Consider the following 25,247-nt stretch of genomic DNA (forward strand, 5'->3'; position numbering starts at 1 on the left):
ATTTTGCCACAGTGCCTCTCAACAGTTGAGGCTGGAGAGAAGCGCAGGGAGTACATGAAGGGCAGGGCCAGCTTGAGAGCTACGAGGTCCCCGCAGAGAGTAACTGGGTCTGACAGCAGCAGGTCATAGCCAGAGCCCTGTAGATGAGCCATCAGCTCCCGATTAGTCAGCACTGCATCGCACATCTGCCGGTTGACCTGGTGCCAGCTTTTGGACAGTTTCCCCAGCTCCCTGTAAAACTGCCAGAAGGTCGAGGCTGTTGGCCTGTTGTTCAGCCACAATGCCACAATCTCTTCAATCAGGTTTGCAATGGTGTCTTTCTTGAAGGGCACGTTAAAGACCTCAAACTTCTCAGTGGTCTCAGCCTTTGGCTGAATGAAGAGGGAAGCATTGGACACTAGGATGGTGACACTGTGCCCACGGTGGATGAGCTCCTGAATAACCATCTTCACGTTTAGCCAGTGGCTGCCCTCCGTTGGCCAGACCAGCACATTCCCACAGAAGACAGGTGCTACCAGAGCCACATAGAAAGCAAGAAGCTGGAGGCATTTCTTGGAGCTGGTGGCTTTTGTGGCCATGGCAGAATTGAGGGCTGGATGGCCTGGCAGCTTTTTCTTCCAGCTAGGAGCACTCCACCTCTGTGTTGTTTGTGTGAGTCTGCTGCTCCTAGAGCAGGGCCTTTCAAACCTGAACCAAAGACAGGAAAGGATGCTTGGTGATTTGCTTTTCCCTTTCTTTTTTCTACCATTAACTTCCCCCTGAGAGTACTCTTTTCCCTAGATAGGGGTGGCAGCAGTCCCAGCACTGTCAGAAGTCCCTGCTTCCCTCAGACCTGTCCATTTGCACAATAATTTGTTTATTGTACTTTTTTAGTTTCTCTCTGAGGGATAAAATCCTTACTGAGAACATGAAAGCAAATAATAGGGATTTTCTTCCACTATATAGGTGCTATATTAGTCAGTAAGTGCTGGTAGATATGTAACTGTGAGAAAATAAGTGGTGTGTCTGTAAACACTGAAGGAATATTGAAATTTGCTGAAGAATGCACAGCCATATCTGACTTGATGTCTGTTTTCAATTGCAAAAGCCGTGATGCCTGCATACTTTAATGTTTCTACCTTTTAAGGTACAATTACATATGCAAAATATATTTTTTACTCTTTATTCCCAGAATATGCACGTGGTTCTGCTGAGCCAACAGCAGCTGTGCTGCAGGAACTGCATGCATGAAGGTATGGCCAGACTTGGGGCAAAAGCCTGGGGCTACAGAAGCCGGATGGACACCTGTGATGAGACTAAAGGAAAAAGTGATATTGTAGGCATCAGTAAGCCATCTCAACCCTTTTACACTGTTTAAGTAATACAAATCATGGCAGTTCTGGTGCTGAAGGGTCATTGCTGCTGTCTGGGGCACATCAGCAACACACTGGTCATATTGTAGGCTTGGTTCGGATATCTAACTGTGGGTCTGTCTACTTCCTGGCTGCCAGAAGTGATTCTTGAGTAGGAACCTGCATCTTCTGGGCTGTTTCTCTTTTGGAAATGTAAGCACTGTGTCCTGAAAGGAGCTTTCAATCACTAGGAATCAAAATGGGACAGAACATGGTATGCTCAATCTAACATGGTTCAGCTGGTTGAAAGGGGCAATGCCATGCAGCAAATCTCTTACCTAGAAGAGCCTTCGGAGGTTCAAAATCATCATCGTGCTCTGGTTCATACGATGCAATGTGCTGTGCTGGTTTGCTTCTGTGTGTTGCAGCTCACCTGCTCTTAGCCTGCCAGGGCTCTGGCAAGGTTTGGCACTGGGCAGGACTTTAAATAAGTTTCACTCTGAACATGTATTTTCAATAGGAGGGAGTAATACAATATGGGATGATCATAAGGGGGCATGTCTTCCAGGATTACTCATTGCTTTGTTGTCCTTCGGTAATCTAATAATTTGGATGGTCTTTTCTGTGCTAGGGAATATCGTGATGTTGCTACAGAGCCAGATTCTCAGAGGATTTGCATCCTGTAGCTCAGAGATACGGTTTCTGAGGCTAAAAATATTTTTTGCTCCTATTAAGGTCCTAGCTGGTATAAAAAATTGGTTCTTATATAATAGACTCATTTACAAACTGGAACAAAGAGCATCTTGTACTTTGTTTGCAAAGCTTTTCAAGAGTTGCATATTAGCCTTGCTGTTAAGTACTGTGAGTGGCATTTGGTTCCAAAAATTGAGGCAAACGTTACTAACTGGAAACTATAGAAATCTGAAGATACATCTCTGTATTTTTCTTAAATTTTGTCTGTGATACATAAACTTTCTAAACCCTTTGTTTGGGGCAATTATACCAGCATGCAGCATGTTGTGACAGTAATTGGCTTCACCTCCACTAGTTTCTCCACAATTGTAGAATCAGATAATAGCTTGGGTTGGAAGGGACCTTAAAGCCTACCCAGTTCCAACACTCTCCTGTGGGCTGGTTGCTACCTAGCAGATCAGGCTGCCCAGGGCCCCATTCAGCCTGGTCTAGGGACGGACATCCACAGGCTCTCTGTGCCAGTGCCTCAACACCCTCACAGTGAAGAATGTTTTCCTTACATCTTATCTGTATCTACCCTCCTTTAGTTTAAAACCATTACTCCTTGCAGGTGGAGTCTTGTGAGTGGAGTAGAGGATATCAATAGCCTCCCTCGCCCTGCTGACCATACTTTTGATGCAGCCCAGCATATGGTTGGCTTTCCAGGCTGCAAGTGCGCACAGGGCTGCTCTCAATCCACTCTTCCCCTTCTGTACTGATGCTTGGAGTTGCAAACTCAGTTGAGAATCATAGAATCATACGATATCCTGAGTTGGAAGTGGTCTGCAAGGATCGCTGAGTCCAACCCCTGGCTCCACACAGGACCACCCAAAACCCAAACCCTATGTCAGAGTGTTGCCCAAATACTCCCTGAACTCCAGCAGCCCGGGGCTGTGCCCACTCCCTGTGTGCCCTGTTCCATGTCCACCGCCTTCTGGTGCAGAGCCTTTCCCTAACACTCTTCTGGCCCTCCCCTGACACAGCTCCATGCCGTTCCCTCAGGCCCTGTCACTGTCACAGAGAGCAGAGCTCAGCACTGCCCTTCCACTCCCTGAGAGGAGCTGTAGCTGCCATGAGGTCCCCCTCAGCTTCCTCTGCTCTGGGCTGAGCAAACCCAGGGACCTCATCCACTCCTCATATGTCTTGCACACTACACCTTCACCATCTTCATCAGTAAGAACATAGTGCTGAATTTTGTAAGATGTTTCTAAACCCCCAGTAACAAATTCCTCTGTAGAAGCTGAGAGCTATTACCAGAGGAACCAGAGGGTTAAAGCCCTCCTTTAAGGTTAGAATTTGAAAGGACATGTTTTAAAGGTGGTGCTCACATTACTCTTAATGCAGAAAAGATAAGCTTTAAGAGGATTTGAGGATGAAATCTAGCAAACAAAAGAAAAGTAAGCTGAAGAAAGTGAATGGTATTATGTGCCTGCATTTTACATATCTAGCATTACTCAGCATAACGGCTGCAGAAACTGATGCAACCTCTGATCTCTAATAGCTGTAGGTTACTCAAGTTTAATTACACAAAGGGTAGGGCATCCAGCCTCATGTTTTTCACACACAGGTACAAAAACATCTTCCACATCCACCCAAGTGTGACAGCAAGTAAGCCTCGATGACCACTGGCACCTCAAAAGTCTTGAGTTGTAAAAAACAAGTATTTCAAAGGGAGGGCAGTGTGTGGGTGGAGAAGACTGAGGTTTTGTGGAGATTGCTTCATCCCCAAGTGCGGGTTGAGATGGGAAGTTAGATGGAGGAACACATGCTGTCCACAGTAGAAAACTGATGCCCTTGCAATCCGCAAGTGTAAGAGGGAAACTCCAGCAAAAGGTGATGAACTGGAACCTGTGCCATAATGCCATTTCTCAGCCAGCTTGTGACTTTATCTCAGCATTGCAAGAGGACAAAATGTACCTGTGCTTACAATATTTCCTTGTCCAGTTTCAGATGCTTTTTTAATTCAGATGCTGCATGGACACCTTTGCATGTAACTATACAGACAGTGGGATAGCTTACGCTTGGGCCTTTCTGCAAGGGGAAATAAAAACCAAAATGAGAAAGGATCCAGGCCAAGCTTTGTGTACAATCAGTGCTGCATCCTGTCAGGGTAGACTGGTGTTCAGCCCTCCTGCAGGACCGCTATGTGCCACAGGGACCACTGGATCTGCAAATGGGAGGGTGCAAGTGTGGTGGAAGCCATCCAGTGCCTTTTCAGCCCTGTCTGTGTCAGGGCTTTCCCTGAGCCATGTCAGCTCAGAGGTGATTGATTTTAGTGTGTGAAGTTTGGACTCAGCAGGGAGTTGTCCCACAGAGCAATCAGGCAAAGACCATGCTGTCATGGGCTCTGGCAACAGGTGTGCAGCAGCCATTGCTTTGAGCCATGCAGGAGTTTACTCACATTTCATAATGCATTTATATATTAGTAGCTCCATAGGAGAATGAAAAACAAATGAGATCTCTGCTAAATTTTGACTGAATTCACTAATTGTACCGATCTCTGATGCCATACTTTATCCACCTGCAGGCTTTGTAGTCTAAGAAAGCAATCTGGAGGCAGAGCAGAGCCCATTTTTGTATAGGGGGAATTACAAAAGGGATAATTTTTTTTTTGTGCTGATGTGGGTGCAGCGTGCCACTTGAGAAGCAAGAGGAAGGGGAGGGGATGTTTCAAGGCCTGGCTTTGTATCAACACAGGCATGCAAAGGGTTTGTAGAGGACAGGAAGTGCCTGGAACAAATTAAAACCAAGTCATTTGCATGCATATTGAGCAGTCTGGCAAAAGTAGCGGTGCTTTTGGGAAGCAGGGGGAGCAGAAATGAAAGGAAATTCCTGCAGCTAGTCGTCATGTTGTGGTGCTGAGGGGCTGAGAGAGGGACTGCCAGAAGCAATCCAGCGTTCATACAGATTTCTTCAGCCCAGAAATACATGGCCAGGGGGTGATGGCCTGAGGAATGCCCATGGAGTGCCAGAGAATGGAGTGAGATGAAAGTGAATGAAAGACTGGTGGTTGTGTTGGTACAAGAAATAAGGGGCATAAGAACAAAATAAGCAGCACCCAGCAAAACCAGAATGTCATTTTTGAATGCCTCAGACCACTTCACCTGCATCTGAGTAAGAAATCACACCTTCAGAGGGATTCCTTCAGAGACAGCAGCAGTGGATGTTCCAGGTCCCTGACAGCAAACAGGGCTCTCTCTTGGCAGTGCCAGGGATGCTTTTGGCCCCATCCCACTTACCATGCTTCTTTCCCATGGCTCAGCTGCTGTGTGACCTCAGTGGGGGCTTTTCATCAGCACCTGCTGATGGATATATGAGGATGGAGACAGTGGACACAGGACCACTGTGTGCAGGGTGGCAGCAGAGATGTGCACAGAGGACAGAAGACATATTTGTTTCCCATGGGTTGGAAGCACATCTCTGACTTATTTTTTCCTCCCCCCAAAAAGCTGTGTGTGCACAGCTAGATGTGTGTCCTAGTGGGTGATGCTCAACTCAGTGATGCAGCTGATATAAAATGACTGTGAAATGATGCTGGGGAGACAGTGGGAAGGCAGAAGTAAAACTTTTATTTTTGCAAAAGCAGAAATCTGAAGGTGTGTGAGCCTCAGATTTCTGTGCGAAAGCACAGGTCAGTGCCCACCATCTTCTGCGCATAGTACTGGTCAAAGTGTGCACTCTGGGCCACGGTGAAGTGGTTCTTCCAGTCACCAGTGATGCCTGGGGTGGTGAGAAGGGACTGAGTAAGGCCAGAGGAGCCAGGGAGTCTGGGAATCCACTGAGGTTGCTTACCTTTGCGCATGAAGGGAGAGACGCCATGGTCCATGAGGTGGGAGGGTACAGTGCTGTAGTTGGTGCTGGGATTGTCCCGCATGGCTTCAAAGGATGTGTGATGGACAGTGGCCTCCAGTGCCACCTCCGTCAGCTCCTGCCCCAAGAACTGGGCCACCTTGGCAATCTCCCGGTGGAGATCCTGAGGCAAGGACTGGTGCTCAGTCCCAGTACCACCAGACCTCAGCCCCACCATCAACTCTAGTCCCTCACCTCCTTCATGTCCTCATAGAAGAGGTAGAGGATGGGGTGCTCCTGGCGGCGCTCCCAGTAGCCCCGCACATGGTCAAACCAAGAACCATAGGCCACTGTGTGGGGAGAGCAATCATGAGGGTTCATGGCAGCACCCTGAGTGTCCCCATCTGCTCCCATGGGTTCCCCCCACCTTTGCCAGCCATGAAAGCCTCCAGGTACTGGTCCCATGTCCCTGGATGTTGTTCAAACTTGTTCATCAGGTCAAAGTGGTAGAAGGAGACGGCCACATCCTTGGCATTGCGACCCACGTAGATTATCTGTGGAAGAGTCTGGTGACAGCACCTAGTTCTCCAGTGGTGGGGATGCTCTCATCCCTCAGGGTTCTGAACACCACATACAGTGCTGAGGAGACTGAGGTTGGGGGCTACCTTGCAGCCATTGTCCCAGAAGGATTTGGGTAGGATATGTGCAGGCAGGTGGCTCTTGACCACACGGGGTGAGGGCATGGTAGCTAGCACCTCTGTTCCTGGGGACCACAAAGGATTTTCCTGTGAGCCTCTGGGCACAGCCCCTGGTGGGATGCCCCCAGATGAGCCCTTCCCCCCTACCTGCTGGCATCTCCCCAGGGGCAGCAAATTCCAACATAGGTACCCTGTTGGTGATGGCATCCCGTTTGCACTTCTCAGGGTCGCCACCTTGCAGGATCATGTCCACAATCTCACTGACCCAGGTGGTGCCTGGGGAAATTGGCCCATTGGGGAAAGTACTGAAGAGACTCTCAGCACCACCAAAGTCCCCAGACTCCAAATGAGTACTGTGGGATGAAAGGAAACCCACATGCACCTTCCTAAGATAGCAGGTTCTGGCTATGCCACATATTTGACCCCAGGACCACTACACCTGGTGGGGTTTGGGCTGCTCACCAGACTTGGGGAAGGTGGCCACCACAATGTCTTCAGGGCGGCTCTGGAAGTTGTCCACCCGTTCCCAGTTCGGGGCAAAGGCGCAGACCATGGGGATGCCATGCACCATGCTCCAGGGCTGCCGCAGGTATCTGTCCACCGTGGCCATCCTGATGGGGACAAGGGAAGACTCATGGGAGGCAGCTGCGTGGGGGAGCAGCCTAGGACCCCCTTGTCCTCCTGACCTGTGGGTACCAGTCTGCATGCACAGCTGGGAAGTTGCAGCCCTAGAACAGGGAGTGGAGCGCCAAGAATGTCCTGGGTAGTAGAATTCTCTAGCACCACCCCTCTCTTCCCCTCTAGGGAAGGAAGCAGGGAGACAAGGACTGGTAACATCCTGCAGCAGCTCCCATCCATGGGGGAGGCTTTGGGGTACTGTATTCACCCCTGCAGAGCCCAAACCCCATGCCTTGTCATGTCAGGAGCTGAGTCCCGCAAGTCTTTGAGCAGCCCCACCCACTTGGTCCCATGAGGCACCCACAGTACAAGGGGCTGAGTGTAGGCAGGAGGCCTCACCTGGCAGCGTGTGCTCTGCACAAGGATGTGACAGCAGGAGAGCAACAGGATGGTGACACTGGGAGCGTGGCACAGGGAAGGTAGTGGCAGAGGACAGGGAGCTCAGGTCCAGTGGAAGCTCTGGAATTGAAGGGAGGAGGACAGAGTGTGTGCGGAAGGAGATGTTTGTCTACGTACCAGGAGGGAGGAGCAAGCGCCGGGGAAGTTCAGAGTTCATGTTTACTGGACTTGGTGGCCCCAGTCTGGGGAATGATCATGGGTGTGTCAGGGATGAAGCAAGCATAGTGATGCAGCAGCCAGCACACAGAGTGAGCTCAGCAAGGACACTTTATTTCTCTTCAGCAGCACCAAGAAAGGAAAGAGCCCATGGTGTTGCTCAGGTGGTCCTGTGGATGTGGGTGGGCAATATGGGGCTGTGGAATGAGGACAGGAGAAGGCACCTCAGATGTGTGTGCGAAAGCACAGGTCGGTGTCTGCCATCTTCTGTGCATAGTACTGGTCAAAGTGCGCACTCTGAGCCACAGTGAAGTAGTTTTTCCAGTCACCGGTGATGCCTGGGGGGGTGAGAAGGGACTGAGTAGGGCCAGAGGGGATGAGGGGCCTGGGAGCCCTCTGGGGCTGCTCACCTTTGCGCATGAAGGGGGAGACCCCTTGGTCCATGAGGTGGGAGGGCACAATGCTGTAGTTGGTGCTGGGATTGTCCCGCATGGCCTCAAAGGATGTATGATGGGCAATGGCCTCCAGTGCCACCTCCGTCAGCTCCTGCCCCAAGAACTGGGCCACCTTGGCAATCTCCCGGCAGAGATCCTGAGGCAAGGACTGGTGCTCAGCCCCAGTACCACCAAGCCCCAGCCCCACCATTAGCCCCAGCCCCTCACCTCCTTCATGTCCTCATAGAAGAGGTAGAGGATGGGGTGCTCCTGGCGGCGCTCCCAGTAGCCCCGCACATGGTCAAACCAAGAACCATAGGCCACTGTGTGGGGAGAGTGGCCATGGACGTCACCACATGGCAGCACCCTGAGTGTCCCCATCTGCTCCCATGGGTCCCCTCCCACAGGTCCCCTCCCATGGGTCCCCTCCCACCTTTGCCGGCCATGAAAGCCTCCAAGTACTGGTCCCATGTCCCTGGGTGAGGATGCAGCTTGTTCATCAGGTCAAAGTGGTAGTAGGAGACAGCCACGTCCTTGGCATTGCGGCCCACATAGATCATCTGCAGAGGGGGTGGTGTTGGTGGCACATGGGGATTTGCAAGGTGCTAGCAGGGCTAGTCACACCCTTAATTTGCAGATTCCCTCCTGTTATGTTCCCTGCAACTTTGTTACCTTGCAGCCTTTGTCCCAGAAGGTTTTGGGTAAAATGGCAGCTGGGATATGAGTCTTGATGATACGAGGGGATGGCATGTCCTCCAGCTGCTCTGTGCCTACAAAAAGCACTTCCACTACTAGCACTACTGAAAACCACAACCTGCTCCCATTCTTTTTGGCCAGTGTGGCCCCTCCAACTTGGGAGACCTATGCCCAAAGCCCACTACCTGCTGGCATCTGCCCGGGGGCAGCAAACTCTAGCATGGGCACCCGGTTGACAATGGCATCCCGCTTGCATTTCTTGGGGTCACCACCTTGAAGGATCATGTCCACAATCTCGCTGATCCAGGTGGTGCCTGGGATGGAAGGGACAAGGGTCTGGCTGGTGCTGTTCCCACCTGAACCCATCACAGGCACCCAAATGCACCTTGACTCTTCCAATGCACGGCCCCTATCCCATGCTGAGGCTGCTCACCAGACTTGGGGAAGGTGGCCACCACGATGTCATCAGGGCGGCTCTGGAAGTTATCCACTCTCTCCCAGTTCTGAGCAAAGGCACTAACCATGGGGATGGCATGCACAGTGTTCCAGGGCTGGCGCAGATAGGCATCCACTGTGCCCATCCTGATGGGGACAAGGGACACAGGATAGCAGTGGGGTCATCATGGGGCCACCTCATCCCTATTCAGGCCCTGAAATTCCCTGCTGAGCTCACCGGTCCTAGCCATGGGAGGAAACCCTGTCTTGTGTGCTGGTGTCCTGGGAAGTGGCCCCTGCCTCCTGCGAAGTATATTGGGAGCCCCTGAATTTTGGTGCCAAAGGTGGGGAAAAAGAGGGTGCCAAGAGGGGAAAAAGCCCATGTCCTGCCTGGCATCAGCTTTTGGGGCAGCAGGAGAAGAGTTTTGAGAAAAGTGATTGCTGTCCCTTGGGCAAAGGGCAGGTCCTGAAGGATAACTTGTCCTTTTCCTGGTGTTGGTGTGGGTTGGTTGGTGTCAGACACACCGATGCATCTGGCAAACCAAAGACCTGCACCTGTCTCTAGACCCCTTGTGCGATCATAGAGATTCTCAAACCCATTTCTTAGGGCCTGCACCACCCCGCAAAGCTGGCCTTACAAGGATCGACCAGCAAGTGGCTAGCCAACACTCTGCAGCTGGCAGGGAAATTCCCCCCTCCTGAGCCCCTCCGGTCTTCAGGCTTAGCGTTTCAGAGGCTAGTTGGGGGCTGCTCATTACCTGCTGCTGTGTGACGCGAGGAGCAGGGATGCTCTGCCAGCAGACACGGGGGGCTTTATTTTCCTTTCCCCACACAGAAGATGGAGGCGCGGGGAGGTGCTTGGGAATAGGAACGTCATTGGGGGAGGGAAAGGGCGTGTGGGGTCTGGAGCCGACAGCGGGTTGAGGTGTGAGTCCAGCGCCTATGATGAGCAGTGCCGAGCTCAGCATCCAATCCTAAATGGAGCTGGGAAAGGGTGTCACGTGCGTGGGGCTCGCTGCTGAGAGACAGTGCTTAGGCTCGTGCCCAGAAGGCGGGTCTAAAGTTTGCACGGTTGCAAAAGAGCAGTGCCTCCAGCAGCCAGAGCACTGCTGGGAAAAGAATTTAAGGGAGACGCGCTGTGCTGGGAGGGAGGTAGCATATCTTTTTGGCAAAGCCAGCAGCTGGAGACACCTGGAGATGTTCCTCAGCACCGAAATTCACTATTTTGGAAACAAATAAAACCAAAGCTGGAAATGGCATAGATGGGAGATTTGGGGCTCCAGAGCAAATCCTTGATGCCAATGGGATGGAGACCAATTACCCCAGTGATGCCTAAGCAGAACCTGTGGGTGAGCAGGGATGATCCCATGTCACGGTGCCAGTGAGTGGGTGCTAGAGTATGAGTGGGGCATGAGGTGTTTCTGCTTGCGCTTGCCCTGCAAACCTGGGGTTGGTACAATGCCAATGGATATTTCTGCCCTGCCACTGCCCGCTCTGCAAAACAATCTGCAGCAATTCAGAGGCATAAACACTCTTTGCCTAGGCAAAGAGGCACTGTGGGGCAGTTGGGCACCTTCTGGCTGCTCTGGGGTTTTTCCATTCATAGAGCAGTTGTTGAACTTCTTAGCAACACTCTTTCTATTGCAATTTATTACAGGAATAAAAATGAATGGTAGTGTGCCCCAGTCTGGCACTGCTGCAGCAGGAATCCAGTGCCTGCTTTTCACTGGGTGCAGAGCCCCGAGGATGTGCACCCCTCATGCCTCCATCTGGAAGCAGAGATCCGAACCTGCCATGTGCTGCTGGTAGTGCTGGTCAAAGCGCTCATTCTGGGCCACAGTGAAGTGATTCGCCCAGTCACCGGAGATGCCTGAGGGGATAGGAAAGCATGTGAGGCAAAACCTGCCCCTCTGAATATCTGCATCCACAGATGAGGGCTGCAGTTTGCCCTGGGGATGCCCCTCACCAGGCACCGCAAACCAAAACCCACCTTTCCGCATGAATGGGGAGAGGCTGTGGTCCATCAGTGTAGTGGGCATTGTCTCATAGTTGGCGGTAGGGTTCTTCTTCATCTCCTGGAAGGAGGTGTGGTGGAGGATCCTTGCCACCGTCTCCTCTGCCACCTCCTTGCCCAGAAACTGCAGGATCTTCTGAACCTCTCCCCATGGATCCTGAGGAGCAGCAGGAGTGGGGATGCTTGCTGCTGGCACTCCCTCAGAAATGGCTTGGGGCAGCAGGGGTAGGCTCCAGACCCTCCCTCCAGATTATCCTCACCTTCTTCATATCCTCATAGAAGAGGTAGAGAAGCCGCTTTTCGTGCCTCTTCTCCCACCAGCCCTTCACGTGCTTGTACCAGGACCCATAGGCCACTGCAGGATGTGAGTAGGGTTAGCTGAAAAATGGCACAGCAAAGGATGCCCTCCCCACTAGCATTTATTGGGGAGTCTGGGAGTTCAGCCCCTACCTTTCCCATCCATGAATGCCTGCAGGAACTCACTTAGTGTGCCAGGATCAGGGTGGATCTTGGCCATCTGGTGGAAGTAGTAGTAGGAGACTACGACGTCCTTGGCATTGCGAGCCATATAGATCACCTGGAGGGAGCCGAGGCTGTGGCTGGGGAGGCAGGAGTGGTGTCCCCTCACTTCTGCCCCACGGGGAGAGAGACTGGGAGCTGCTTCATGGCATTACCTTGCAATCCTTCTCCTGAAAGGAGGCTGGGAGGAGGTGAACTGGCAGGTGGGTCTTCACCAACCGTGGGGATGGGGTTTTCTCCAGCTGTTCAACACCTGCAGGATGGAGGCTCAGTGCCCTGACCCCACACCCGCCCCAGCACTGCTCCTTCCCTGCACAGCCCTCAGATGCTCACCGCTCAGTATCCCAGGGGCCTTCATCTCCAGGAAGGGCACCCTGTTATAGATAGCATCTCGCCGACACTTCTCCAAGTCGCCATCATGGTAGATCGCATCCAGGATCTCGCTCAGCCATGTTGTGCCTGCAGCCCATGGGTAGCATGGCAACAGTGTAGGGGCTGTGAACTACCCAGCTGTGAACTACCCAGCTGTGCCCCATCCTTCTCCTCCCCATCTCCCCTGGAGCCACTTACCAGACTTGGGGTAGGTAGCGATGAGCAGGTCATCGTGCCGGGCTTGGAAGGCCTCCACCTGTGGCCAGCCTGCCACAAAGGATTTGTAGAGTGGAATGTCATGAAGGCAGCCCAGCTCCTGCCTGAGCACCTCATCCTTTCCCATGCTGGCAGCGAGTGCCCGCACACTGCCTGTGCCTGTGCCCAAGGGAAGGCAAAGTCCGTCCCACATCACGTGTGGCCCTGCAGGGCAGTGAGTGCCTTCTTGCCCGGCCCCACTTGGCTGCTTTCCACTGAAAAAGCAGTCGGTCCCTTTGAAATGAGATGTGCTCAAGAAGGACAAGAGTTCCACCTGCTCCTACAGCTGCCCCATGACACAGTCTTGCTGTTGGACGGCTTCTCTTAAGTGCCAGCGGAATAGTGAAACGCTGCCCGGCAGGGAATGCCTGAGCCCAGCAAACCCAAGGAGAAGTCGCATTTTGGCGCAGGGGGGGGGGCCATGTCGTCCTCCGTCCCCTTCGCTGGTCCGGCCGGCCAGCACCCGAACCTGCACCGCGCCGTTTAACAACGGCCGAATGCGAACCGCCCACTCGCGCCGCCCTGCAGCGACAGGCGACCGTGTGCGCTGCGCCGCGCCCGCGAGAGGGCGCTGTGGTAGCGGATGCCGGGGCCTGTTCCGTTCCCGGCCTCGTGAAATTAGCGATCTAATTGGATTGCAGACGGCAGTGCCTATGTTGACCTCTTCTTAATGTGTTCTCTTTCTCCGTTAAGCAACGGACTAAGGGTCTGTCTGTTTTTTTTTTTTTTTTTTTGTAGAAATGAAAATGCATACCTCTCATCAAGTAGCGTGTTGAACTTTTTGCTTGTCCTATGGGCTTTTTGAGATGTCAAAGATATATTTGTCTTCCTGAATGCATTGCTGAGGTCTGGCTCCGTTTGGGCTTCTGGAAAGTAAATCTCCAAACTGTGTCCCAAAAGGCAATACAAACACCTTTTGTAAGATATAATTACAAACTTGGGGAAACTAAAGCAGTGTTCTGTTTGCATCAACATTAGGATATTCCTTTTTGAGCACAGTAAGAGAATGTATCTTTTCCATTAAACTCAGTGAGAAAACTCTTCAGGAGCAAAAAGAAAGAGTTTTACCTGGTAGTTTCATCAGAGGGGAATGATCAATCAGCATGCAGAAATGTGTACTAGAGTTTCAAGTGTTCAGTGAATATAGTAATTTGCCTTGCAGACCGTTGTAGGAATTACTTGGGAAAACTTAGTCAACTGTCTTATAAGTACAATGGAATAAAAGAAAACAAGGTTTCCTTCCTAATTTTCTATCCCTTTAATTTCTGACCAGAGTTCTCAAAAATAAGCAGTTTCAGAACTAAGAAGTTAAATTTAATAATACTTCTATTGTATTGTCCTTATATGAATAATAAACTCAGTACATTCCAGAGTGTTTTCTAACTTATGGGTCTGTAGCTGTTGAAACCATGAAGCATATATAGAAAATGAATATAATATACATTTTTTAAAAACTGTGGTAAGTATATAGGGTGTATTTTGGATATCGGCGTGCTTTGAGTTCCAGTTAATTTGTGAATTTTATCTGTGTGATGCTGCTTACATTAAAGCTAATTCATTTTCACACTTCTCTTTTCAGGTATCTGAAATAATATTCATACCTTATCTTAAATTGGAAAGTGTCAGGGGTACTATCAAGTATCTATGAAATAATTGTATGGGCGCTCATGTGCATATATAAAAATGTCTGTCCTTCTCTAAAGGAAATATGAAGCATAACATTTTATGCCACTAAATGATTAAGATGTATTAAGGACTGAATTCAAGTTCTTTGAATTAATGAGCTGACTGAGGCAGAACAAATCACAAAAACTTTACAGCTGAAAAGCCAACTGCATCTCATGTAGCAAGTAATTTAAGGAATAGCATCAGATTCCAGACATTCTTTATGTTCAGGTCAGTTGGTATCATATGACTGTAATAAAATATTTCCTCTAACCATTAGAATCAAAATATTGCAATTAAGATGTGAAGTACTGTTAGCCAGCAGAATAAAGCAAAATTTAAAAAGACAGCAATGAGATAGAATGACAAACTCTTATGCTGCTTGTTTTGATTCCCCCCTGCAGTGAGGATTTTATGGCTATTTTAAGATGTCCAACCTCTCCCCTAATTATTTTCTAGGGAACTGTGAAAGTTCTGCTTCTCCTGGTATGGATATTTTTCTGATCAGAGATAGGCAGTAAAGACTGATCTTCAGAAATAATTATGCGCTTTCTACTGAAGCCATTACAAATGAAACCCCTGAAGTAGAACTGATGAGAGGCAGATGGTCAGATAGTTTTGTTTTGAAGGAGAAGCAGGCAGAACCATCTCCTCCTGTGGCAGGGTTATGTACTGGCACATGGAGCAGCTGAAGAGAGGAGGAACGTTATGTAGGTAATGTGATTCCTACAGCTAAAGGAACAGAGAAGTGTTTTGTCCCACCTGGTTGGGTTATTACTTTAGCACAGGTGTTATTCACTTAACAGCTACTTCAAGGTAAATTTAGGCAATAGCTACTAAAGAAAAAGAATAAAAATAGATCAAGAGAGAGACTTGTCACCACTCCTTGGATCTAGCATTGTACCAAACTGAACTCTTAGATCCATGAGAAGCAAGTCAACAAAAGCAAATTGTACATGTTCACCTGTATATAATTTTATGGGAACCATTAAGTCTCGGCCTGAACCAGTGATTGAGCACCTGGTGAAGGGGCTGAGCCAGCTCTGGGAGCACAGGTGCGAGCAATTCACTTGTGCCAGCCTAACCACATTTAAGGGCTGGCCAGCACAAAGGAGGGGTTTTCACTTGGAGATTCTGTCCTGTGGGGTGTTTGGTGAACTTTGATCCTCAGAGAGGGGTAAGTGATTATTTATTTATTTGATTGTGACCTTTGTCTTTTATGGATACTTTAAAGTTGACTTTAAACAATTATATTTGGTATTGTTGTCTCTATGATAATCTGATTGGATGCTGCCCTTGGGGCAGCAGTTCTCTTACTTCTAGGCAGCTAGGGATTCCAGAAGCTTTTGGAGTTTTCAGCAAGGGTATCTCATAGTCATGATAGGTGTTCTAGGGATGAAATGAGTGCATCCTAAACTCTGGCTCCATGCCTGTTGAGATCCTGAAGAACCTGGGACAGCCTGAGGGATATAATGGTGGCTGTGGATGTAGTGTACTATCCTGATAGTGATGTTTCTTTGTTTCAGGCATTCATAGTAGTATGGGTAAGCTAATAGAATTGTTTTTTAGTTTTTGGAAGGAATCTCTGTATTATCTAGCTTGTTCTGCGTGGTGCTGGCCTTTCCATTTTCCTCTTAATTGCTGCATCAAGCCCAATAGGTCGCTTGTCCAGTGTATCACTTCCAGACATGTGAATACATCTGGGGATAAAAATTCAACATTTCCCTAGATAATCAGTTTAAGTAGTTAATCGGAGTTAAATGTCTGTGCTCTATTTCCTGTTCAAACTTGTTTTCATTTTACTTCAGTGGTTGCCCTTGCCTTGTCTTTTAGTTATACAGCATCACTTCTGTATCTCTTATTTTTGCTGAAGGTATCAACTTTTTAGATTTTTTTAGGTAGATTAACATACTTAAAATCTCACTCTAAGCTGTGTTCTCCTTTTCTTGTATCATTTTAATGCTTATTGTTGTACCTTTTCTAGCTCTGTAAGTTAATGAAAAAACTGGCGTGAGAGTTGGGTGTAGTATTGCAGGATTGATCTCATTAATGCTGCACTAAGTAATAACATCTATTTTCTTCTATTCAGTCCTCTCCCATTCATAGATCTAAAGATAAAATTCAACCTGTTAACCATAGCCTGACAGTGGAAGGAGAGTGTTTCCTCCTTTTTGACTCTTTTTCCTTAATTACTCTGAAGGATGTAGTGTCCAATCTATAAATAATATCTGTGTTTTCTATTCCTGGATATAATTCTGAGTTTGGCAGTGGTAAAATATGTTTTTAACATCCAGGCTTGCCAAACAGAACTGTAATTTCATATTTCTTTTCTAATTGTTGATTAATAGTGTTGAATACTGGTAAACTTAGTACTGATGCCAGAAAAACCTTATCAGATGCAGCTGTACTGAATGATGATTTCTAGTGGTTGTCTATAAATAAACTGATTTCTGAGCTGTTTTACATGTGCTTTACTCATGTTTAATGAACCATTTTTTAGTTACAATTGAGAAATCTGAACAGACTTCCATTAAATGTATAACATGATTTAAACAAGGCTAAATATAAAAAGAGAGCTTTATTATACTATTCCATATTACTTGAATTTTTTTAATTGAGTCAGATATAAATTTTTTTAGTTTGTCTGAATTTTTTTTTCAGTTGAACTGCTTGCCTCAGTGGCAGAGTGGTAGTTCTCTTACAGTCTCCTAGAGTGCTTCCAGTATTGAAATACTTATGCAAAATTATCATTATGAAACAGATGTTATCCTCAAGTTTCTGTGAGGTCAGTGTTCTGTAGAGCATCTTTAGGTGTTTTGACTTAATGTTGCTCATTCTTTCTGATGAGTTTTGAGAATCTTTCTGAAGAGAGAATGCTTCAGCAAACACTTTCTTCTGTATATGGATGTCAATACTGGCATCTCAGAGCATTTCAGTATTAAAAGTTTATGTTGGCTTCACTGAGTATTCATTTCAAGAGAATATGAAATTTCATTGCATTAGTAACAAAACAATATAGGAACATCGTAGCACTTCTTGGTGAACTTAAACTAGAAGAAAATCTTTAAAATTTCAAGTAGCCAGTTCTATGATTTTTTTTATTTGAGTCGAAGTGGGACACTCTGGTTTTCAAAATAACTGGAAATCCTGTTTACTTCTGGATATTTAAAGTTGTCATCAGAATGTACAAGTTGCTGAAACTGACACAGTAGGTGATGTTATGATCATTATCAGCAATAGGTTGCAGAAGTTGATTTAGGTGATTTATTACAAGCCACATTTTATATTGTGATATTTTGTGTCCTGAAGTGGCTGCACTCAGACTACAGGCACTGAATTTGATTCTTTAAGGGCAAATACAGTTCTCAATTTCAACAGGTTCCTTTATTCATTTTCATGATGCTATTCTGAAAATAGTGGGTACATTTAAAAACAAATATACAGTGTTTGATTACATAAGCATTTGTTTTTGTAGTGTTCTGTCAAATCTGGAGAGCTGTCAACAGGCAGTGGGATCCTGTAACTTATCAACATGACCTAGTGCAGAAGAAAACCAGAATGCCTGAACACTTTATGGATTTTTATTTGGAAATGCCTGTAATTGCTTTGTACTGAAAAAAAAAAAAAAAAGCAAGCCCTTTTCCAACTATGCTTTGCAGAGATCTGGAACAGGATTTCCCAGGGCTATCTTTTAGTTATATTTCTCTGCTGGTGCTTTTGTTTTAAATTACCCATTCAGTCATTACCTTCTGCAGGTTTTTACAGTAAATGCAATAGTTACAAATGTTTAATTTTATATTTAAGTATTCAATAAAGCCCTCCAGCTGGCCAGATTCCTCCTGTGTAAGCATGCTGACAGTTTTGTTTAGGAGATAGATCAGCATGTGCAAGTCCATGGCCAATGAAATCTCCATTATCTCTGTTTGACAGGGAATGCTTTGAAAGGCTGTATATTTTTAATGAGTAAGAAAAATCAAAGAGGAAAGAACATCTTGCCCCTTTATACACAACAAAAGGGGCATATTTATTGACTCATTAATATTAAACATCAGTCCAATGTGTTGACAGTTGGCAGTCCCAAGTGTTCTGTCACCTATGGGGAGCATTAAATTTAGAATAAATAGTACAGCACAAACTGAGGGGCCATTTTTCTATCAGAGTAGTGGGTGGGTCTCTGAAGATAATTTATTGACAGTGAAACTCAAGTCACAGAACTTCAGAGGAAATTCCAGGCCATAACTCATAACTTCATGGCTTTCTATTCTTGATTATTCCTTCCTCCTCAAACTTCAAATATTTCTTCATACAAAAAGTAAACTATCTTCCTGTTTTTTTCCCCCTTTTGAGCATTCTTCTGGGCATGTTGTTAATGCCACATTTTTCCTCATTTTTTTTTGCCATGTTTTTATCAGCTTTTCTTCCTCCTTCCCTTTTTGTATTGGCAAATGTTCATTTCCCAGTCTTGCTCTTTAACTCAGTGTTTGCTTTTCCTATTTCTTATCCTGTTTTTCATTAGAACTCCCTTTTCTTGCACATCAGGATGACTCTTGGAATATTCAGCCTAATAACATGTCCTATTAAATATTTTGCTCTGTGTTCTTCTCCACTGTCTGCTACTTTTTATTTTACCAAATTTCTTTTAAAGTGACTAGAGGAATAAAAATCTTGTCTTTGCTTGAAAATGTCATCATCTAATGCAACTCTCAGTTGGAAAGAATTTCCTCTATCCCATTCATATTTCTATTATTTTATATAATATATGTATTATGGTGCAGGAAGTAGTGTGGGTTGGGGGGCAGACTCTTCAGCAGGGCCAGTTGTTGTTGGATAAGGGGAAATATTTTCAAAGTGTGAGAAGATTTAGGCTGGATATGAGGAAGAAGCTTTTTTACACTAAGAGTTGTGAGGCACTGGAATGTGTTGCTACGAGTGGTGGTGGAAGCCCTGTCCTTGGAGACATCCAAGGTCAGACTGAATGGGGCTCTGAGCAACCTGATGTAGCTGTAGGTGTCCCTGTTCCTTGTCGGGGTTCTGGATTAGATGACCCTCTAGGGTCTGTTCCAACTCAAAAGATTCTCTGATTTGGATATCCATATTTGTGAACAAAAGGGACTATTTCACAAACTGTCATTTGGAATCATATATAATAACAAGGCATATTGCTGTGCTATTTGTATGACCCTTCCTTTGCCACCCTCTACCACATGCTATTCCTATTTGTTATGTCTTCTCTTCATCTTCCAGTCTGATTCAAGAGAGCAAGAACCTGCTGTGTTTGGTTAGTGTGGAGCAGTTCAGCTTCCTATAGTTCAGGGCAGTGGGTGCTACTTAAAACAAAGAATAATAATCCCATTGCCCTGAAGTGCAGTACACTATATTAAGTTAAACTATTCCTATTCCTCCTTGATGCTTACAGTATCCAGTATAGTTGCCTAGACATATATTCAGACTATAAACACTATTCCTAATACTTCTAAAAAATCTTTTCTAGTAATGTCCATTATAAGACAAAATCCATAGTTCTCATTTTGTCAGGTGTTTGGTTTTTTTTTTGGTACAACTATCAAGAAAGGAGCACTGCAAAGTACAGTTATTGTCTAGGTAAAAGGAAGATCTTACCATGATTGTTTTAGGAAAATGTAGAAGTTGTGTATTTATTTTCAAAACTGCATGTAATCTCTCATGACTCTGCTGGGATATCAGATCTTGTTCTTCATGGATACAGAAAGGCCGATCAGGCCTGAATGTAAATTATATAAATAAACCTAATTTCCTTATAAATAAAGGGGCTCACAGATTTTTTTTTTTTTGGTGCTCTCTGTTTGGGTTGGATGTCTTTCTGGATGTTCCTAAGCTGACCACAGAGAGCTACTGATTGTGTACAGGTAGTAATAAGACATTAAATAACACTAAAAAGTTATTCTTAATTAGAAGCGATTGTACTTTCTGGTCCTTTAGTGTTTAAAAATGAACTGGAACAAGTTAGTCTTCAGAGGAAATGTGACCATTAGATTTACAAAATAAGTAATAAAACTGTGGGAGTGTGAAGAGGTATGGAGGGTTGAGGGTGAAGACTCTGTACTGTGACTAGTTTTAATGCACTGCCAGCTAGCCAGAAATAAACAGTGAATTAAAATCTTCAGCAATGCATCTTCTTCTAGTTGCATATATAGGAACTGCATATTCAGTTCCTAATAATGCATTTATTAGATCCATCAATTTAAGACTAGGAAGTTTCCTCAGCCTTCTGAGAACTTACTGAGGAGAAAAAATGGATATAACTTATCAGAACAGCAGCAATTAAGTCAGTTTTATATGCTATGCCAAAGACTGCAGGAAAATCTATCCTGCAGTTGACCCTATGATGTCAGCAGCCATTCCATATGTTAGGAGGTACTCAGCTCTAAAATGTATTTGATCACACGCCAGGCCTGCTGATTGCTGAATGTCAAAGAAAACAAGAAAAACTGAGCGCATGATACAAAACTGTGCAGAGGAGGTTCTGTTACCGAGAGAGTTCAAAAAGAATATTTTGGATGTGAGTCAAGAAAACGTTGTGATTGTTTGCAAAAGACTGCAAGGTGAAAAATACTCTGTGGTCTCTTGTGTTTAAGGGGCCACCACAACCTTCTTCGTTTTGTAAGTCTACCTGTGAAGAGCTTTCAGGTGAGTTGTTCTAACAAAAACAGGCAACAGGTAAATTGAAGATGACCAGAGCTTTTCTTTTGATGAATATTCACAGGAATAGTCACCGAGCTGTCTATAATTACTAGAGAAGAGGAAGACACACAGTACTGATTTTGTAACCTCCAAATTTCCCTATAATTAGTGCTGTATCAAATATCACATCGAATCTGAGCAGAAAAAAGTTAATTATATTCATATTAATATGTGTAAATTGAGGTTTTTTTTTTTGCTATTTTTCAGAAGGAAATGAAACTAAAGAATGGTTAATAGGCAAGAGCTGAAGTACTGGGAGAGGGGAAAAAAATCAGTATTACATATTCCCCTTTTTTAAGATACACCCTTCATTGGTAGATAAATCTGCTTGCAAAAGATAAAATCACTGCAGCCACAGACTTGTTTTGTCAAACACTCCTTCAAATTCTGTCTTGTAAACAGGGCTGCTCTGGAAGTAGTGCTTATGATGTTGGCCCGTGATGTCAGAGACAAATGTTTGTATTATGGCAGTAGAGGTTGAACATTCACACCAGCATCCCATTGCATTTTGTTGCTGTGCAACAAAGTCTGACAAAGTGGTTTCTGATGTGGAAGTGTGTATGAAGCAAAGGTGTGTCATCAGATTCCTCCATGTGAAGAAAATGGCACCCACTGATGCTTGCTGAATGTTTCTGGAGACCGACTAGTGGATGCGGGCACAGTGATATGGTGGGTGGTGTGTTTTAAAGTGATGACAGTGAAAGACAAGCTGTGTTCTAGATGGCCAGATGCCACACTACAAAATGAAGAGCATCTTGATTACCTCATCCATACCAATCAGCTAACAGTGTTGACTGTTGAAAAATAGCGTGTTATGGCTCAGAACTTTATCAAGTAGTGTTATTGTGCACTTTCTAGCTGTTGTAGTTTCCATGGAAATAAATAGGAGTGACCTGTGTACAGTGAATAATACTACATTTCCCTTCATAGTTCAGAAACATCAGATTGGTTATATCTGGAGTATTTTTTGTTCAACATGTGTTGTGGAAACACAGCAATCTGCTAGTTAGTAGGAGACTAGCTGAGATACCAGTTCTGTGCGGAATCCTGAACAAGCAGCTGAAAAGCAACTATTTAAAAATCAGCAACGCTGTTTCAGATTGAAACAAATTGAGAGACACTAAGGCATTGTCTTTACCAGGTTTTATAACTCATCGAATTGCAGAAGCAGTGAAAAATGTTTTTTCAATGGCATTGATGGAGAAATACCTTCTAATAAGAGAAACATAGTAGAGGTGAGTCTCTTTTATACCAAAGAAAAGAAAAAAAGGAAAGTCAGTAACTGCCTGTTTGACCTGAATTATGTGTGAGAGTGGCAACCTTTGCTTGGTTTTTTTTTAAAGAAAAATCCTCATGCAGCTATGGAAATAACTATAAAAATGCAAATTTACCATGTTTTCAATAGAAGTTGCTGTCTTAGCATATGTATTGTTATCATGCATTAATACTGTATCTTAAAACACTCTTGTCTATGTGTCTGGAGTGTCTCTGACACAGAGAGCCTGTTGTAATATTCTCTTTCAGTGTGACAGCACAGCTGGTTTGCTTCTGTCACTGCCTCCCCCTCTGCACATACCATTGATCAATATTTCTGCTTTCCCATTTCTCACCTTAGTCTTGTTCCTTTGCTCTTCGAACAGTCATGCTCACTATTTCAGTTGACTGAGTCAGTCACAGGCTTGCCTTTTTAACACAAGCGAGGGACTGCATGTGTGTAACTGAGATACTTTTGTCATTAAGATAAAAAGAAAAATCATCTTGGAGACTACATCTTTTCAAGGATTGTTCTGTTACATGTGACTGCCTCTTGGTGGGTCTGCTGTTAAGCAGCATCATCTTTTTTTTTTTTAAGTCAAAACTCCTGTAGTAAAGCATTTGTTGGTCCTGTATATCAGTCTGTTTGACAGAACACAGGAAAGAGATTAGGGTGCTGGTTTTGTTTATCTTGTGTGGCAGCAACATCCACAGGTTCACATTGTTCTCACATACATGTGGCGTGAGCAGCAGCACCTCCACCAAGCTGCAGGAAGAACTAATGTACAGCCATAGTGTGATTCATTTAATATTAAAGAAACCATAGTACATTTTAATGTGTAAGTAGCGAGAATCAATCATTTGTTCCAAGGCTGTAATTACCTGATTGCCAAAGCAGTATTAAAAGACATTTAAAGCAATAGTAGTGAGAATACAGTGCTTTAGATTGATTTGCTAAAGAAACTCAGAAGTAAAATTGTTTGTTTTTTTTTTTGTAGGAACAAGTGGCACAATTTCATTGAATTACAGTCATCAGATAATTATTGAAATTGTATACCTTATGACTTGTCTGGCAGGCACACATAGAGAGAGAGCTAAATTCAGAGGCGGTCAGAGTGCAACCAGTTATTATCTACAATTTTTGTTTTTCAGTACTGTTCATACCTTTCCTTACCTTCCATATTTCTTGCACTTAGTTTGTGGCACAGTTTCTAGTGAGGATTTTATGATAATAAAGGGGACAATTGATGTACTTTCCTCTCAGATCATCATATTTAGGAATTAAAAACTGAAGGTAATAAGAAAATTGAGTGATGCTTTTTTTTTTTTTGTGGCTTCATCTTGCTCCTGTCCTCTTAAGGAAGAGACAGCTTGAATCACATGGCACTGAAGATAATCTGGGGTGCAATACAACGCATCATTCAATTTGTGTACTTATACCACGTGGTTACTTTCCCACCTTTTTCTTTGTATACTAATAGCATCAACAAATACCTTATGTAAACATGCCAATTACTACTCATTTGTGACTGATGCCTGCTCTTGGTTTTATTCCATACTGTTTTTGTACCTATGGAGGAAGACTTGTATGTAAGGGCTATATTTTTCATTTGAAAATGACATTAAATTGGCTAAGAGGGATTGATAACACAATGTGATGATGGAGTGGACTTGAGACTTGTACCTTTCAACTTGTTCTTTGAAAGACTGAAATTTATTTAGCTTTCATGTTGGATGTCAGTCAGATAAGGACTATCATTTATAGTACAAACCGAGTTAGCTGAACTTACGATAAGAATAATACTCTGGTTCTACTTTATTATTGTTTTGCGTTTTGCAAGAACTAAAAATAGCATGTAATTTTATCAAATATTGTTGAAATAAAGCTGATTCATACCAGGTTTAGATTATTTAAAGTCTGAATGTTTTTTATAACACCACAGTTTTGTAAGGGCATCAGAGAATCTGCCATTTTATCTTAAAATGTAAGGAGAAAATGAAAAGAGAGGCCTAGTTCCCAGGTAGTATTTCTTCCAACAGGTTTGAAGAAGTAATTCTAATAAATTTAATTTACCATCTTTTATATGTCTTGAGTATTTCTATTTAATTTTTGATAACTTTAATGATGAGATGTGTAAGTCTTTACCTCTGGTTGCTTTCTAACTGTTGGATCCATCAGGTGTGATGGGAATTGTGTGCTTTGGGTTTGCAGGTTGGAATTGTCTTTTGGTCTTGGAATTGTTTTTTCATAATCAAGTCTCAGCTAAACAAGGAAGTACTCCTGCCTCCTTTCCCATTTATTAACTGTTTAATTCTGAAAATCCTGTAGATTTTTTTTCTTCGCTGCTTGTGCATGCAGAATGACTCATTTGTGTTGTACTTTGACTTTCTAATTAAGTGATTGAGTTACAGTCTAGTCTGGAATTTTTAGGTTGTTTTTTCTCATAACAAATCTTTTTAATACTATTAGACTGTTCTTGTTTTCATTTTTCTGTTGAGCTAGCACTTAAAGCTATCTCATTCACAGGGCCCAGATCTTCAGATTATGTTGTTTTTGTGAAAAGGAATGCATATACTCTGTGTTTTCTTATACTGAAGTTAATGGCAATGCCAAACAAGATAGCTTGTAGAATACTTTGTTATTAAATAACAGTCTATATGATGAACCGCTTTTTGAGTCCATGTTTTTACCATGTAAACTCTATTGTAATGATGGCAATTAGTTTTGTTAGGGTATAATAACAATTCAAGACACTTTGCAATGGTTCGTGATAAAAACTCTCCATGTGCTGGGAGAATCTATGAAGCGTGCTGCGTAAAGGGTATCTGATGCTCCTTTGATTATACTTTGAGTGAAAATCTGCCCAACACATGAAATGCAGCTTATTCTTGCTTGCTTTAGCTAAAGAAAAAAATGATTAAAATGACATTGCAGATGACTACTTATGTCTGTAGTTTTGCTCACCTCAATGATTGTTACACTAAGTCACACTCATGTAAGACAACTGTTATCTCTGCCTTGTGTTGTTATTTTAAAGGCTTTTCTTGGTCCCATATCGTTCCTTTGCTGCATTCACTTTTCCTATTTTTAACTTTCTGC

General features: G+C 44.7%; 3 protein-coding genes and 1 long non-coding RNA gene across 6 annotated transcripts in view; 1 reads left to right on the forward strand and 3 right to left on the reverse strand.

Annotated features, from left to right (window-relative positions):
• Nucleotides 1–5,612: 5,612 nt before the first annotated feature.
• LOC100547627 (sulfotransferase family cytosolic 1B member 1) lies at nt 5,613–7,718 on the reverse strand. 2 transcript variants are annotated; one of them, XM_003205682.4, is made up of 8 exons: nt 7,568–7,718; nt 7,013–7,161; nt 6,698–6,826; nt 6,518–6,615; nt 6,280–6,406; nt 6,108–6,202; nt 5,856–6,036; nt 5,613–5,783 (listed from the first exon to the last, which is right to left on the reverse strand). In XM_003205682.4, the coding sequence occupies exons 2-8, from the start codon at nt 7,158–7,160 to the stop codon at nt 5,671–5,673; spliced, it is 891 nt and encodes a 296-aa protein (XP_003205730.1). In that variant the 5' UTR covers nt 7,161; nt 7,568–7,718; the 3' UTR covers nt 5,613–5,670. The 2 variants fall into 2 exon arrangements, with proteins under 2 accessions (XP_003205730.1, XP_019470268.1); XM_019614723.1 differs by lacking the exons at nt 6,698–6,826; nt 7,568–7,718.
• Nucleotides 7,719–7,876: 158 nt separating this feature from the next.
• Nucleotides 7,877–10,330, reverse strand: LOC100549463 (sulfotransferase family cytosolic 1B member 1). Of its 2 annotated transcripts, XM_019614719.2 has the most exons (8): nt 10,107–10,328; nt 9,347–9,495; nt 9,099–9,227; nt 8,890–8,987; nt 8,651–8,777; nt 8,446–8,540; nt 8,194–8,374; nt 7,877–8,121 (listed from the first exon to the last, which is right to left on the reverse strand). In XM_019614719.2, the coding sequence occupies exons 1-8, from the start codon at nt 10,223–10,225 to the stop codon at nt 8,009–8,011; spliced, it is 1,011 nt and encodes a 336-aa protein (XP_019470264.1). In that variant the 5' UTR covers nt 10,226–10,328; the 3' UTR covers nt 7,877–8,008. The 2 variants fall into 2 exon arrangements, with proteins under 2 accessions (XP_019470264.1, XP_019470265.1); XM_019614720.2 differs by lacking the exon at nt 9,099–9,227 and having other exon boundaries at nt 10,107–10,330.
• A 638-nt stretch (nt 10,331–10,968) lies between these two features.
• On the reverse strand, nt 10,969–12,657 carry LOC109367286 (sulfotransferase 1 family member D1-like). Its single transcript, XM_019614721.2, has 7 exons — nt 12,452–12,657; nt 12,215–12,340; nt 12,037–12,134; nt 11,813–11,939; nt 11,623–11,717; nt 11,339–11,519; nt 10,969–11,218 (listed from the first exon to the last, which is right to left on the reverse strand). The coding sequence occupies exons 1-7, from the start codon at nt 12,594–12,596 to the stop codon at nt 11,106–11,108; spliced, it is 885 nt and encodes a 294-aa protein (XP_019470266.2). The 5' UTR covers nt 12,597–12,657; the 3' UTR covers nt 10,969–11,105.
• Nucleotides 12,658–13,902: 1,245 nt separating this feature from the next.
• LOC104910700 overlaps nt 13,903–25,247 on the forward strand; it is a 67,935-nt gene continuing 56,590 nt past the window's right edge. Inside the window, exon 1 of the long non-coding RNA XR_004159581.1 lies at nt 13,903–15,350. This is a non-coding gene — a long non-coding RNA (uncharacterized LOC104910700). The remainder of the gene's footprint in view (nt 15,351–25,247) is intronic.

Source organism: Meleagris gallopavo, chromosome 4 (assembly GCF_000146605.3).
Source record: "Meleagris gallopavo isolate NT-WF06-2002-E0010 breed Aviagen turkey brand Nicholas breeding stock chromosome 4, Turkey_5.1, whole genome shotgun sequence".
Lineage (NCBI taxonomy): Eukaryota > Metazoa > Chordata > Aves > Galliformes > Phasianidae > Meleagris > Meleagris gallopavo.

What these genes read in the sequence shown, in the direction of transcription:
- LOC109367286 (XM_019614721.2), bottom strand. Translation starts at nt 12,596, where the DNA reads ATGGGAAAGGATGAGGTGCTCAGGCAGGAGCTGGGCTGCCTTCATGAC. An exon ending in TTCAGGAGAAGGATTGCAAG is followed by an intron (nt 11,940 to 12,036) that starts GTAATGCCATGA and finishes GGCTCCCTCCAG; the next exon opens with GTGATCTATATGGCTCGCAA. An exon ending in CTCCCCATTCATGCGGAAAG is followed by an intron (nt 11,219 to 11,338) that starts GTGGGTTTTGGT and finishes CTATCCCCTCAG; the next exon opens with GCATCTCCGGTGACTGGGCG.
- LOC100547627 (XM_003205682.4), bottom strand. Translation starts at nt 7,160, where the DNA reads ATGGCCACGGTGGACAGATACCTGCGGCAGCCCTGGAGCATGGTGCAT. An exon ending in GGCTTTCATGGCTGGCAAAG is followed by an intron (nt 6,203 to 6,279) that starts GTGGGGGGAACC and finishes CTCCCCACACAG; the next exon opens with TGGCCTATGGTTCTTGGTTT. An exon ending in CTCTCCCTTCATGCGCAAAG is followed by an intron (nt 5,784 to 5,855) that starts GTAAGCAACCTC and finishes TCACCACCCCAG; the next exon opens with GCATCACTGGTGACTGGAAG.
- LOC100549463 (XM_019614719.2), bottom strand. Translation starts at nt 10,225, where the DNA reads ATGACGTTCCTATTCCCAAGCACCTCCCCGCGCCTCCATCTTCTGTGT. An exon ending in CCCCGGGCAGATGCCAGCAG is followed by an intron (nt 8,988 to 9,098) that starts GTAGTGGGCTTT and finishes TGCTTTTTGTAG; the next exon opens with GCACAGAGCAGCTGGAGGAC. An exon ending in TCTATGAGGACATGAAGGAG is followed by an intron (nt 8,375 to 8,445) that starts GTGAGGGGCTGG and finishes TCCTTGCCTCAG; the next exon opens with GATCTCTGCCGGGAGATTGC.